The sequence below is a fragment of the Urocampus carinirostris genome, chromosome 20 (assembly GCF_059441175.1).
Source record: "Urocampus carinirostris isolate Australia breed hairy pipefish chromosome 20, RoL_Ucar_1.0, whole genome shotgun sequence".
Lineage (NCBI taxonomy): Eukaryota > Metazoa > Chordata > Actinopteri > Syngnathiformes > Syngnathidae > Urocampus > Urocampus carinirostris.
In genome coordinates, this window is record NC_142368.1 from 7,213,266 (window position 1) to 7,227,217 (window position 13,952).

General features: G+C 40.3%; 1 protein-coding gene across 2 annotated transcripts in view; it reads left to right on the top strand.

Annotated features, from left to right (window-relative positions):
• The first annotated feature begins 3,730 nt into the window (after positions 1-3,730).
• Positions 3,731-13,952, top strand: part of slc24a4b (solute carrier family 24 member 4b) — a 53,542-nt gene continuing 43,320 nt past the window's right edge. Inside the window, exon 1 of one of the 2 annotated variants that reach the window (XM_088324542.1) lies at positions 3,731-4,364. In XM_088324542.1, the coding sequence (XP_088180668.1) occupies positions 4,193-4,364 (172 nt within the window). In that variant the 5' untranslated portion in view covers positions 3,731-4,192. The remainder of the gene's footprint in view (positions 4,365-13,952) is intronic. The other variant, XM_088324541.1, reaches the window with a different exon arrangement.

Genomic DNA, 13,952 nt, shown 5'->3' on the forward strand with positions numbered 1-13,952 from the left:
TTTTCCTTTTTCATTTCCAATGATTTTGTTTTATTTACGCCACTATTATTTACAAAAATACTTATTGTATTACTGTCTCCATTTTTGTTTTCATTTCCAATCATTTTTAATAATTTATTTAGTTATTTAAAAAAAAGGGTCACCATTTATAAGGATATTTGTATTTCATTTTTTTCCCAATGATTTTAATGTCACAACCAGCACACAGGGTAGACCCGAGCGCGTACCGTTTTTTCACAATTTTATTGAGATATAGGAAGAGGAAGGGCAGCGCCCGCGATCCGATGCTCCCTGGACGCGGGAAGCAAGCCGTCTCGCACTCGGATTGTGATCCGAATACGGATGTGTTTTTTTTGTAGCGAGCGATGGCGGTGTCAGGAACGGGAAAACAGGTCGGTAGCCCAGACTGGGAGAGCAAGGCGTGGTCGGGGTCAGAAACAAGTCGTAAGCCAGAATAGTCTGGATCAAAAATGGGTCGTAAGCTGAGACGTGGGAGCAGACCTGGTCGGGATCAAAACAGGTCGTAGCCGGGGATAAACGGGAGCAAAAAACGGGACAGGTGGGAGTCAGGGTTGAAAAAAGCTTGCCTAGTGTTCACTGAGATTCGCAGACGGACTGACTAAAGGGGACAGACAGGACTGGGTTCAATACTAACAGGGAGCCAATCAGAACCCATGGCAGTTGGCGCCAAATGAGTGGGCACAGCTGAGTCACATCAGTAATCATGAAAAAAATCAACACATATGGGGGGGGGCTTAAAACTGATTTTTTTTTTAGAGGGTGCATTAAAAAGAGTTTGTTTTTTTTTTTAAATCAGGTTTATGCAAAACGGAAATATTTTGATAGTTACTTATAAAATCCTTCTAAATTATTGTTTTTTGTTTTTTATTATGTATATTTCTTAAATTTTGAAATTGTGCAAATTGACACAGGACATTGGTTCAAAATAACCCAAATTGATTTAAAAAAAAAATTCAAACGAGGTTATTTTTGATCCAAGTGATTTTTGTTTTTGTTTTTAAGGTTAGTTGAAAACGTTAAAAAAATGGTCAATTTGGTTGTTAAAAAAAAGAAAGTTTTTTTCTATTAAACACCATATGTTTACCTGTTTACTGTATTTATTCATTGTTTCTAAATTCCATATGCAAAGTGTCTTTAGGTGTCAGTTGCAAGGGACTTATGGAGCACTCATCTATAAATTGACGAGGGAGTGTAATATTTTCCTCGCCCGGGGCTACGGCGCCCGTGGTACGCCAATGGAAGACGAAAATTCCTTCTGGTGGTTGACCAAAGATCTCTGACCTCACTTATGGAGCCCAATATCAAAAATCGCGGACGGCGGGTGACTTGAAGGCCATTTATCATTTTATCGGTAGAAGAACTCAAGACCTGGGAATTATTGGCTTTGGTTTCATAGCACTGTATTAAACATTTTGTTCCTCGCATGCAGCGGGTATTGTGATTTAGGGGCAAGGTTCAGAAGTTTATGCTGTTTTTCTTTTAAAAATCAGTCCATCATGAGGCCATGATATGAATTTTATAAAGTAAACTGGTTAAAAGTTAAAAGCAAGAGAAAATTAGCATTGTTGGCTTAGCTCGTGCGATAGATGGGTAATTAATTGCTAAATCAAGGCTAGCTGGTGCTATTTCAGATAAGTAGAAAGAAGTATTGTCACATGCTGCAGCCAGTCAATATTGTTTTTTTTTGGTGGACCCATGCGCGGGAAGCAGGAACCATAGAGCATGCTCAAAATCGTTGGTATTTAATCACAAAATCAACACAGTAACAAACAAATTGTCAAAAAACATAAAACTGTCTGAACCAGAAAACCAGAACTCAGAAACAAGTATGAATAATAATAGTGGAAAATAGATGTGGAAAATGAAAATGACCCAACAACGGGTGCTGTCCAAGATGTCCTTATAAATGGTCAGGCAAATATGCGACGGGTGGCGGGTGATTGGACACAACTGTCCTAATTACTAAGCGATTAGGCGCCCTTTGGTGGATGGAGGCGCCAGAACAGTCAATGCGGAGGTCTGGCTCATTTCTGAAGAGCTTTACACTGGAAAACAACAGCGACCAGATGATGAAGGTGCTGTATCTGAATTAGATCAGAAGGTTTCTTCTTCTACTGGTATTCATGGAAACAAGTACTATCTGTTTCATGTGGAGGAGAAAACTACCCAAAAAAACGACCTGGAAAGGTTCGGGCACCTCTAGGCTGTACTTGCCCAAGACACACCACTGAAAGTGGTGCTCCTACGACCCAGGTGGTTAAGGGATTTTGGAATCCAGGGAACCAGGCACCATGAAGCTACTCTACCAGTACTATATTGTGAAATATTATGTATATGAATATCATAATGTAAACATTTTAAAAGAAGAACCTAATAAAAGCGTGGCCACGTCTATTATCACTGCCCTCTTCTGCTCTTTGTTTACCACCACTATGTCTGGTTGGTTAGCCAAGAGCTGCTTGTCATTTTGGAAGCTGTAGTCCCACAGGTTCTTGGCCCTCTTGTTCTCAGCAACCTTCTTTGGTGTGACCCACCTGGATTTGGGTACTTCTATGCCATACTGGTTGCAGATGTAACTATGTACTGTACTATCCCAGCTCGCATCTTAAACCCTGCTATGTTGTGCTCGACTGTTTCAGGGGTGTCTTTCCACAGTCTGCATCTTGAGTGTGACATACAGTACTTTGGTAGATCCTGGCTTCAATGGCTCTTGTGCTCATGGACAGTTCTTGTGCTGCCATGATCCGAGCTTCTGTGCTGTCCGTCAGTCCTGCATTTTCCTACCACTGGAAGGATTTCTTGATTCCAGCCACCTCCTCTATCTGACAGTGGTTAATTCCATGTAGGGTCTTGTCCTTCTATGATGTCTGCTCGTCCTCCTCTACACTCTCACTGGGTTTCTGCTGCCTGAGATATTCACTCAGCAGGTCATCTTTGGACCCATTTGTCCAATGTACTTTGGAGTTTTTGATGTTTCAGCCTGGACCATGGCATTGATGCTCACTAGCCCTCGGCCTTTCTCTTTCTGCTCAGTGTATGGCCTCGGGGGCTGGACACGGGGTGGAAGCCTCTGTGCATGGTGAAGAGCTTTCTTGTCTGTAGGTCAGCAGCTTCCGTCTCCTTTTTTGACCAGCTTGTGGTACTGGATGGGTATTTCGCAGTTCAGTGCTTACATTCTGATGGCTCGGACCTTGTTTTTACCATTGAGCTGATATTGCAAGACTCTTTGGAGATATTTGGTGATGGTTGACTTCCTTGTGGCTTCTTCATGATTACCATTACCCTGTGGGATGGCAAGGCTCTTGTAGCTGCCTTGGATGTCACCTATGTTGTCTGGTAGGGTTTGGTTTTGTTTGATTGTTTAGATTTTTAGTTCCTTGTTTTAAAATGGCCACTAGGAGGCAGCCAATACTCTTAGCGGCCCAAGTATCAATAAATCAGCCTGGAATCCATTTGTATGGGCCACTTTTTTTTACACAGTGTAGGGTTTTTGTTTAATTTAATATTTTATGTATTCATAAAAAAGGAAATGACTTCACGCAAATAGGAAAAAGTGAGAGCTGATCGACAAGTTGGTGTCAACAGTATTTGATGAAAGGGTTGAGGGAAAGGGGAAGGGAAAAGGGGAAGGGGAAGTGGGTGCTACAGAGGTCGGCCGACTAGGAGGAGGGAAATTCTATAGGGAGGAATCCATTTCGTGGGTTGTATCGAAGGAGGAGTTTTTCCACCACACAAGCCCGACGACGAGCCGGAATGTGACAATTAACCTCTACGTGCGCGCGCACGCAGACTCAGCCACGCGCACGCACGCCGTCATCAGGCGCAGGTGCGTGGACTCGCTCCCCACGCAGCTGAGCGAGCCTCCCGTTGATGACGGGACGTTAGGAGCACAACTCCGAGAAAGGATAGCGTTTCCTTCATTTATTTTCATTTATTTTTTTTACAGTTTGTGTGTATTTTGTGCTCGACTGATCCTCCGCTTCTTTCCACGGGACAACATGCACGCCGGTGGGGGAGCCCCCTTGCGTCTCCCTCGCCGAATTTGAATGGCGACCGAAATGAGGACCTCACTTTAACATAGTAAAAAACGGCGTTTACTTGGGTGAATTTCCTCCACGGCGAGCGAGAAACGTAGATAAATTCTGGAAAATCAAAGAAGGAGGAGGCAGCCATGGAACGGGACGACGCCGCCGCGAAGGCGCCCGACAACAAGAAGAAGAAGAGCGTCATGGCGAAGATGTTTAAAGTTCGCAAAAGGAGGGAGATGCTTTTCGTGCAGGTGTGCTTCATCTCCAGTGTTCTCCTGGTCGCGTGGAGCATGTCTGCGCTGTTGACCAAAACAGGTGAGCGCCGACGCTCCGTCGTATCTGCATTACAATCACGCACTGCATCTCCAAGGGCACGTGAACGCAACGTCATTTGAGATTCTTGCACCTTTTCGTGAGTAAACCGAAGATGATGATTTCACAATACCCCGCGAGTCGCTTTTTTTTTTCCTCGGGCTGTATCTTGCCGCAGTGTGCGCGCCGTGGCATCTGCACATTTTAATTCGGAGAGCGAGGCGCGTAATCACGCTTTGCATGCACACGCACACAAGGGGGACCGAGAATCTGTTTGATTTGTCGCTATTTTCCTAGTTCTGCAGCACGGAGACGGTGTAGCTGCGCACCGTGGTCCCCGCCCCCTCCCATGCATAGTAATTGAAGGTGATTATATTTTTGCATTGATTCCACGCAGTGTAATTGAGACGAGCAGTCATCTGTGATGCGTGTGATGTCTCCGAGCACGCTTCACTCTCCAAACACAAACCCCCCTCCTTCTCCCTCATGTCAAAAGTCTTCCCTTTAGGGCTGTGCAAACACTGACATGCAGAGCATCCCAAACGCAGCATCACAGCCGTTATGTAATCCAACCGCTAACGTTGCTCGGAGTGTTTTTTTTTTTTTTTCCTTTTTCTTTTTTGGTTGACTATTCCTTTAAAGATGCAAGGTCAAAAATGTGTGTATGACTGGTTGAATTAAAAAGCGTTTTGGATAAAGTTACAAAAAAAGTACGCTACACAGCCATGATTCAAACATTTGCAGATAGACAAAATGTCCTTTTTCTTTAGCCATACAGATTTATATTCCTGGTCCGTAAAATAACTACAACCAGTGTTGGGACGAAAATGTTACAAAGGAATGCAGTTACTTTTCTCTTCAATGAGTACTGTAAATATGATGTAATAGCTTAACTGTCCTTGCTACGTAAAGCCATACTGTGTTATTCTTTAAATACAGATACTGGGTTGCTATCTTCAAGTGCTGAATAAGTCTGCATCATTAATATTGTGACATACAACCCTTGGTCTGCAGGTTGGTTTATTATATCTAACTTCAAAGTAAGACTGAATACACTTACGGTGGCGCCGTCTCAAACACAGTACAAGGACACTTATAACTGTAAGATATATGATTGATGGAAGTAGCCAGTTTCTTAAGCTTTTGGCCCTTGACTTGTTCATATTGTGATGTTTGTTGCAACATAATTGAAAATGAATAAGAAAAATACAAAATACACAGAATTTCTCCTCATCCAGATATTCTCCCTACCGTATATACTCCCATACAAGCCAAATTTACAACTATAAAATACGGATATCTAGGGTTCACCTTTTATGTGCATATTTGGTTGTGTGTCACCTATTGCGAAGGGTAGGCAAATTCAAGATTGCACAAACCAAGAAATATAAACGCTTCACTGTTTCCACAGGCTGAACACATTCTTTTTTTGTATGGGGCTATTTTAAAGCATAATTAAGGATTGGCTTCTATGAGTACATCAAGTAATTTATAAACAAGAAGTTATGGGCTACTTTTAGGTGTCAGTAATCTGAGGGATATTGAGATACATTTGAAATGAAGTAACTCGAAATATTAACTAATACTGATTTAGTAATGCACCCACAACTGATTACAACATGTTAACTGTCAACAATATGATGTGGCACTCTGAAATAAACATTTTACGAAGCCTAAAAATATTAGAACAAGATTAATTAATTACAACTAAATCAAAGAGGGATAAGTGACTGAAACAATAAAAGTTTATTGCTGCAATAAGACAATGATGATATATCCAGTGACAAATTAAAATACTGTCCTAAATTCTGTGGTCTTCGGATAATGGTGAAATTACATTTGTAGCAACATTGTGCAAAAATAGGAATCATGGTTTATTGATCCCTTGACCGCTAGGGTTGTAGGCGCAGCACTTCTTGTGGTGTGACTTGTGCAAGTACAGCCGAGTGGCACCCTATCTAGGCAGGTTTTGGGTATGGGTCTGATCCCCTACATGAAATGAATGGTATTGGTTACCAGTGGCAGGAGAAGCCCTGATCAGAGTCAAATAGAGCACCTTCAACATCTGATCGCTGTTTTTTTTTTTGGTGTGGAGCTCTTCAGAGATGCGCCGAATCTCATCATCAGGGAAATAAAATATGAATACCTATACATAATCAAGATGTGTGTATATATTCTTTTTTACTAGCCTATCGTTGTCACTGTTGTAGTGCTAACACTTTGAGAGGGATCTAATATGTCCAGTGAAAATCTTCAAAAAGGACTTACTGAAATCCATCCATTATCTGCACCGCTTATCCTCTTTAGGGTCGCGGGGGGGCTGGAGCCCATCCCAGCTACCTTCGGGCAGTGGGTAGGGGACAGCCTGAACTGGTTGCCAGCCATGTAAAAAAAAAAAATTGGATTTTACATAATGGTTTCACCGCCATGTTTGTTTTCTTGCTGCTTGCTGTGGCACTGGTTTTCCTTCGCATTAGACAAGTGTCATCTAGTGGTCAGATATTACACACCAGGGGCTTTAAGCTTCACTATTAAAGTGGTCATTAAACACACTATTTTATGTACTGCGTTATCGTGTAATTTGTCTTTAACATTACGGGTAAACTGCGAACATGAACGTTTGATCCTTATTTAGTGTCAAATTAACACAGGTTATTTTACTGTGTAGGGCCTTTTGCTTGTTTTAAGATCTTTTTGAAAGGAAAATTGTAGAGTGTGCAATTGTTTTTCTTGCTTGTTCTATGATATTTTGAGCCATCCATTCATTATCTGCACCGCTTATCCTCCGTAGGGTCGCGGGGGTGCTGGAGCCCATCCCAGCTATCTTCGGGCAGGGGACACCCTGAACAGGTCGCAGGGCACACAGAGACAGACAACTCACTCGCTCATTCACACCTAGGGACAATTTGGACGGGCCAATTAACCTGACATGCATGTTTTGGAATGTGGGAGGAAACCAGAGTGCCCCACGCAAGCACGGGGAGAACATGCAAACTTCACACAGGAGGTTCGACTAAATAAAATCATGGTGTCTAAATGAAAACCCCCTCAACGAACATTGGCCAATTAGTAGATGCTGAAGTAAAAATAATCGTGTTTTCCAGAAAATAACATTAAAATTGCTTTTCTAAAAAGTAGCAAATTTGTGTGCCTTAACTCTCACGACTCTAACTTTGCCTGTGCTACCTGTTGGCATTGGATCAGTTTGGCACTAGCCCTTTATATTATCTTGGAAGATTCAAAACCGAACAAATCCTGTGTCACAAGCTTCTGTCGTGCTCCTGTTGATTGTCAAGCCCCAGCGTTTGCCCCTTTTTCCGCAGAAATGGTGAAACTTACGATGAACAGTACACTTTAGAAACATTAAGTCACTAATTTGGTTCTAATTAAAAACCCCTGAAAGTTTTTGCTTTGAAACAACTTGTGATTTTGTACTAAGATGATTTTTTTTTAAAAAAAACTTAAAACAGTTGAACATTCTAGTTTCCTTTCTAGAAAGTGATTCCTCATAGATTTTGGTCCAAGAATCAAAGTGACGTCAGAACCACTGTTGCAATTTTGGGTGGGAAAAAAAAATCAACATTAGCCAATTTTTCATATAAGTATTTTTCATTCATAACTTTGCTACATAATAGTGGCCTTTATTGTGTTACTTAATCTAGAAATGCTTTATCGAATATATAAAACAGATAAAATGTATCCTCCACCTCCCATGACACTGTCGAGTCAATTGACAAACTTATTGAAATGAAATGATCTGCATTTATATAGCGCTTTTCAAGTCAACGACTTACCAAAGCGCTTTACAAGTTGCTTCACATTTCCCAATAGCGGCCGTGCAGCCATGTAAGGTGCTAACCTGCTTATTGGGGGTATTAGGGGTTCAGTGTCTTACCCAAGGACACTTCGACATGTAACACGGAGGAGCCGGGATTTGAACTGCGATCTTTTGATCCCAAGACGAGCGCTCTACCTCCTACTGCCGCCCTGCTTGCTAGTGTTTAGCTAGCGAGATCTGTTACGTTTTGGACCAGTCAGATCCTGTATTTATTTTGACCCCTTGTTTGAATTGATCTGTTTGTGACGACTTAGGCCCCGGCACAAAGCATTGGCTAATTGCCCCACTGTACTGTAGATCTCAGACGCGGCGGGAGTTTCATGAATTACATTTAAAAATTATCTTCAAGGATTATTCTGGAATGGTTTACGTGAGAGTACAAGGCACTACTCTCCAAAGTTCAGCCTTTTTTAATGTTGGCTAAACTGGGATGCAATGATCAAGTATCCCTGACCTATTTGCCATCATAGCCATGACTGCTTTCAAAGAGATCTCAATTGTCGGTCCGTGGCTAACTTGAATGTGAGATCAGCAGACATCCTCTCTGAACCCGTAAGACCAGCAACAATCCATCTAATTGAATAGATCCTACAGAAGATGTGTTGGGAGGATCTCAAACCCTGCCTTATTTCTAGTGGTAATTTTAGTTTGATTTTTAGATTTTCTGACTCATCCAAAGACCATGAAGAAGCTTGTGAAGTGCTCCCTTGCATGCTGATCCACCAAAGAGCTCGTGACTGACAGGGCGGAACTTGAAGCCCACCATGTTCACATGTCCGATTAGATTGATGGACGGAGTGTTTGTCCTTGGTCAGGTCCCCCCTCCCCAGTCGATCGAACAGCGCTGGAGGACGTCCTTGTCCACCGTCGTTAAAGACGAGCGACTAGCACGCCAATGTTTGCACGCTAAAAAATGACTTCAATTAGCATGAACGTTCACAACAGCATTTCTAGGTGGCTATAATAAAGTAACCCTAACCCGTTTTTTTACCAGTGATGTTTAACACTACCTACTGATACGAGCCTTTCTTTAAGGAATCTGTACTTTTAAGGTTTGACGATATCAGTGATATCATGCTCTCCTCTGCTACCTATTTACCAATCTGGAACCTGAAATTAAAGGAATGATAAATTTGATCCATTTTTTTTTTTAAAGACAAATATTTAAGGATTCAAATACATTTATTGAAGGTATTTTTGCAGGAAATTAAATCGTATGTGCTAGTAGTGTCTGTATTATCTGTGTTAATCACGATTGGAATGTCAAAGTATTTAAAAAAAAATGTATATTTTTGAGGCAAATTTATTTGTATACACTTTGTGGTATCGGTATCCGATATCTAACTTCTCGAATTGGGTATCTGTATTGGCCTAAAAGAGCATGGTATCAAACATTGATTTAATAGTTGTGTTCTTAAACATAAAATCAATTGTTTTAAATAGTCTGTCGATTAATAAAATCATTGATTTATTTCACTGTCATGTGTCAGTATCTTATATCCATCACTAGCTATTGGAATTGAGTACCTGTGTGAAAGAACGTGGTCTTGGACATCCCTTAAATGCTGTGTTTAAAAGGTTTGTGACCGCCTGGGTATGTCAATTTATGTACTCTCATAGAATCCTGAATCGATTTCCTTTTAGTCAATCGCTTCCTTAAACCTTTTTATTTCAATGTTAATTTCCCACTGAATTTATGAAAAATAATATCGGCAACTGATATTTAGTATTGCGTACTCCAATTGAGTGTCACTATTTGCTTGAAAGAATCTGGTATTTAACTTATTAGGTCTGTTTTTAAAACAAATATATCAAATGTTTTCTTCACCAGTCTATTGCTTCCAAAACCTTTAATTCATGGTAATTATTCCTTTCTTCTTATCAAAAGGGATATTGGTATCTGATGTTTACTAATGGCCATTGAAATTGAGTATGATTATTGGCCTGAAAAATGTAGCATCCAACATCCCTTGATTGTTTAATTTTCTTTTACCTAGTCTATCACTAAGTAAGAAATTTTGTTAATTCCTCACTAAATGAATACAAAATATCAGTATCTGATACCAATCAGTATTGGCATGAAAAAATGGGGTATAGAACATCTCTTCTTCGGTGTGTTTGAAAATCATTTAACCATATTTATTTTGCATAATGTATTCATGAAACCTTTTGATTAGTTTGAGATAATTTCCACTGAGTTTCTGAAAAAAAATGTAAGCATAATTTTATGTATTTAGGTTTTTCCCCAAAGTGTACCGTCTCCCCCAAAAGTTAAGCATTACATTCATTCACCTTACCAGCTAGCCCTGCGATTGGCTGGCAACCAGTTCAGGGTGTCCCCTGCCCACTGCCTGATGAATGCTGGGATGGGCTCCAGCACCCCCGCGACCCTACTGAGGATAAGTGGTGTAGCTGATGAGATGAGACCTTACAAGCTATTTTTAAGAGTCAAGTGTACAGGCCAATGATTTTGTTACTGTTTTCCGTGACTTCTGAAGTCATCATCTATCACGGCTAACGGATCCCTTAATTGCTAGGGTCGTAGAAAGAAAAGCCTGGTGGCGCCTATCCCTCTCCAAGCTGTTTTTTCGGGTAGGGGTTTGCTCCGCTACATGAAACAGGTTTCTATGAGTACCAATGGCAGGAAAAACTTGATCTGACTCTGATACTGCCCCTTCATCATCTGGTCGCTGTTATTTTCCAGTGTAAAGCGTCATCTCGTTCTGAGATGAGCTGGACCTCAGCATTGATGGGCAGCGGCGTGTGACAATACTGATACTGGGGGGAAAACTATTTTGTGCCAAAATAATGAGCATCACATCATACAATGTACACCCCTAAAAAAAAAAAAACTTAAGGTTGTCTTTATCTGTTATCTTAATCACATTTACGCAGCCCAAAATTTCTTATATGAAAATGAGTGATTGGTGACGAGAATACTGTAATTTTGAACCAAAGATATATCATCAACTAAAATTTTTGAACAATTATTGAAGAATGTTTTATATACTTGCAGTTAAACCTCAAGTACTTCACAAATACATTCAAAACTTAAATTTATTATAATTAAAAAAAAAAAAAAAGAAAGACCAGCCTTAATGATCGTTTTGGCGCAAGACTGCAGCGTCAGCGAGAATGCTCAATCTCCTGCACTCGAATTAAGAAGTGACGCCAAAAATTGCTTGAGCCAAGTCACGCTCTGTACCTCCGCCTCATCTGATTCGGAGTTTTCATTTACTAACAGCATTTAGTTGAGTGGTTACACACATGCTATCTTAGACAAACATTCTGTTTCTGGTCCCAACTGCGACAAACGACGTTATCGCCTGTCGGAAAAACATGGAAGATGTCTTCCTTGCTGTCACCGGTGCTCTCCTTTGCCTAACTTACAGGAGAAATGGCATCTCCCTTAAGTGTCCTATACCAGTGTTTCTAAACCTTTTTTCAGCCAAGGCATACTGTCCAGCATTTAATATGAAATTATAATTAACATTAAATAATCGTGTTGGGGGCGGCACAGTGGTTAGCACGTGTGCGGCACAGTTCTGAGGTCATGAGATCGAACCTCCTGTGTGGAGTTTGTATGTTCTCGCCGTGCTTGCGTAGATTTTCACCGGGCACTCCGGTTTCCTTCCATATCCCAAAAACATGCATGCCAGGTGAATTGGCTGGTCCAAATTGTCCCTAGGTGTGAATGAGCGAGCGACTCTGTCCCTGTGTGTCCTGCGACTTGCAGGCAATCAGTTCAGGGTGTCCCCTGCCGACTGCCCGAAGATAGCTGGGATGGGCTCCAGCACCCCCGCGACCCTACTGAGGATAAATGGTGCAAATAATTGATGGATAATCATGTTGGCCCAGGAGGTAACATGTTATTCATTTTGTCTAATTTGCTGTCATTTTAACATATTTTTAATTCAGGTTTTATATTTTCATCTTAAAAAAGTAACAAAAATGATATTTAAAATAAGCAAACAATATCTACCAGTAGAACATGTATTTCGCAAGGTTCTTATTTTTTTCAGTTTTTTTCTATTCAAATAAAGTATTTAAATCCAGCAAATCTATTTGCAAGATTTTGAATTTATTCGATTTAATTTTGCTGTAGTGCAATGTTAAACAGATTCCTTAAACAAAATAAGTTATCAAATACATTTATGTGCACTACCTCATGAGCAGATCATTAGTTTATAAAAAGAAAAAGTTATCTGCTGTCACTTATGTTGTACATGTCAACCTGTACGGTTTTGCCGGACAAAGTATGTTTTTTTATGCATTTTAAGACGAGTACGACGTACAAGGAAATCTGTACGGAAAAACGCAAATTTGTCAATCGCATGCGTCTGCCGCCTGGGGATTTCGCATCATGCATCATTCAGAAAAAAACCAAAACAAATATGGTGTATGATTATTTTGTACGGGAAAATACGACAGTTTGTACGGGCATGGAGCCGTGGAGGTCGACAGGTATGCTTACGTACTGATATGGATGTTAGTTACTCAGCTGATTAATGAAAGAAAGCAAATACAGTATACTGAAAGCGGCATGCTTTTTAGCATGCAAGAAAATTGGGTAATTTACTGCAGCACAGTGTGACTAGTCTGCTCCAGCACCCTGTTTGAAAAACATCGTCCTACATCATGTATGCAGAGGGATTTTCACTTAACTCTGGGCACTGTTTGTCATCCTCCACCTATCTTGTTTGATTGCTTTGTCATGCATTGTGATGGGTGTTTTGGGGGGGTAGAATGCTGTCAGACAGGAGGCACAAGAAGAAATGAAGCAGACAGAAGTTCAAATGCAATGAATGTTTAGAGCAGGGGTTTACAAACCAAAGCCTGGGGCGATTTGTGGCCCTGCAAGAGTTTCTTTGTTGCTAAAATTTGAGTTTGGAAAACAATACATGAAAATGTTTTAAAACATTGAATGTGATTTAGGGATTTTAAGTTATTACAAATTATTACAGTTTAAAAGCCAAGTGTTAGTTTTATAGGAATGATTTCTGTACATTTTTAGCTGTCTATGTTGAGAGCTAATTGGGTTTCCTTAAACAACCTGGATCCTCTTTGGTGAGCCTGCATTTTTTTTTGTATATAGTCACTCCTATGATACGAGTTTAACTCAGATTGTTTTTGTTATGTAAATGTATTAACTTAAATAAACCATTGATATATTTTCAAGTGTAGTTGCATTTTTTTAAAAAAACTTCAATATTACATGTCTTGCTTTCAGGTAAAAACACCTGTTTTCTGGAGGAATAGTGTTTTTATATTTGGTAAATTTTATATGAGAAATATTTACTTTTATTGCAAATGACAGTTCTTTGTGACGACCAGTCGTGGTCCTTTTACAGAAAACAAATCAATGGGATTAGATGAGTTGTTTAAAAAAGCAAATGCATACATTTAGTTATAATTTTGTTGGCTAGCTCAACTGGGACGTTTTTAAACCAAAAATGGCGGCCCCCATGTGGTGGATAAATGTGAACTTAACTAATTTATTCATATCACAAAATGGAAAAATATTGCAAATTTTAACAGCCAATACCTCTGGTTCTTGCCGCGCAGTACGAAGATATTCTTGGCTGACGTCTGCTCTGTTCAACACAATTTGGAGTATCTTGTCAACAGTTCCTGGCAACTCTGGTTCCTGCCACGCAGTAGGAAGATGGTCTTCACCGATGTCTGAAATAAACTAAAGCATTTTTTTGAATTGGGAGTTGTTAGAACGATTTTTTTTTTTTGGGAGGGGGCAG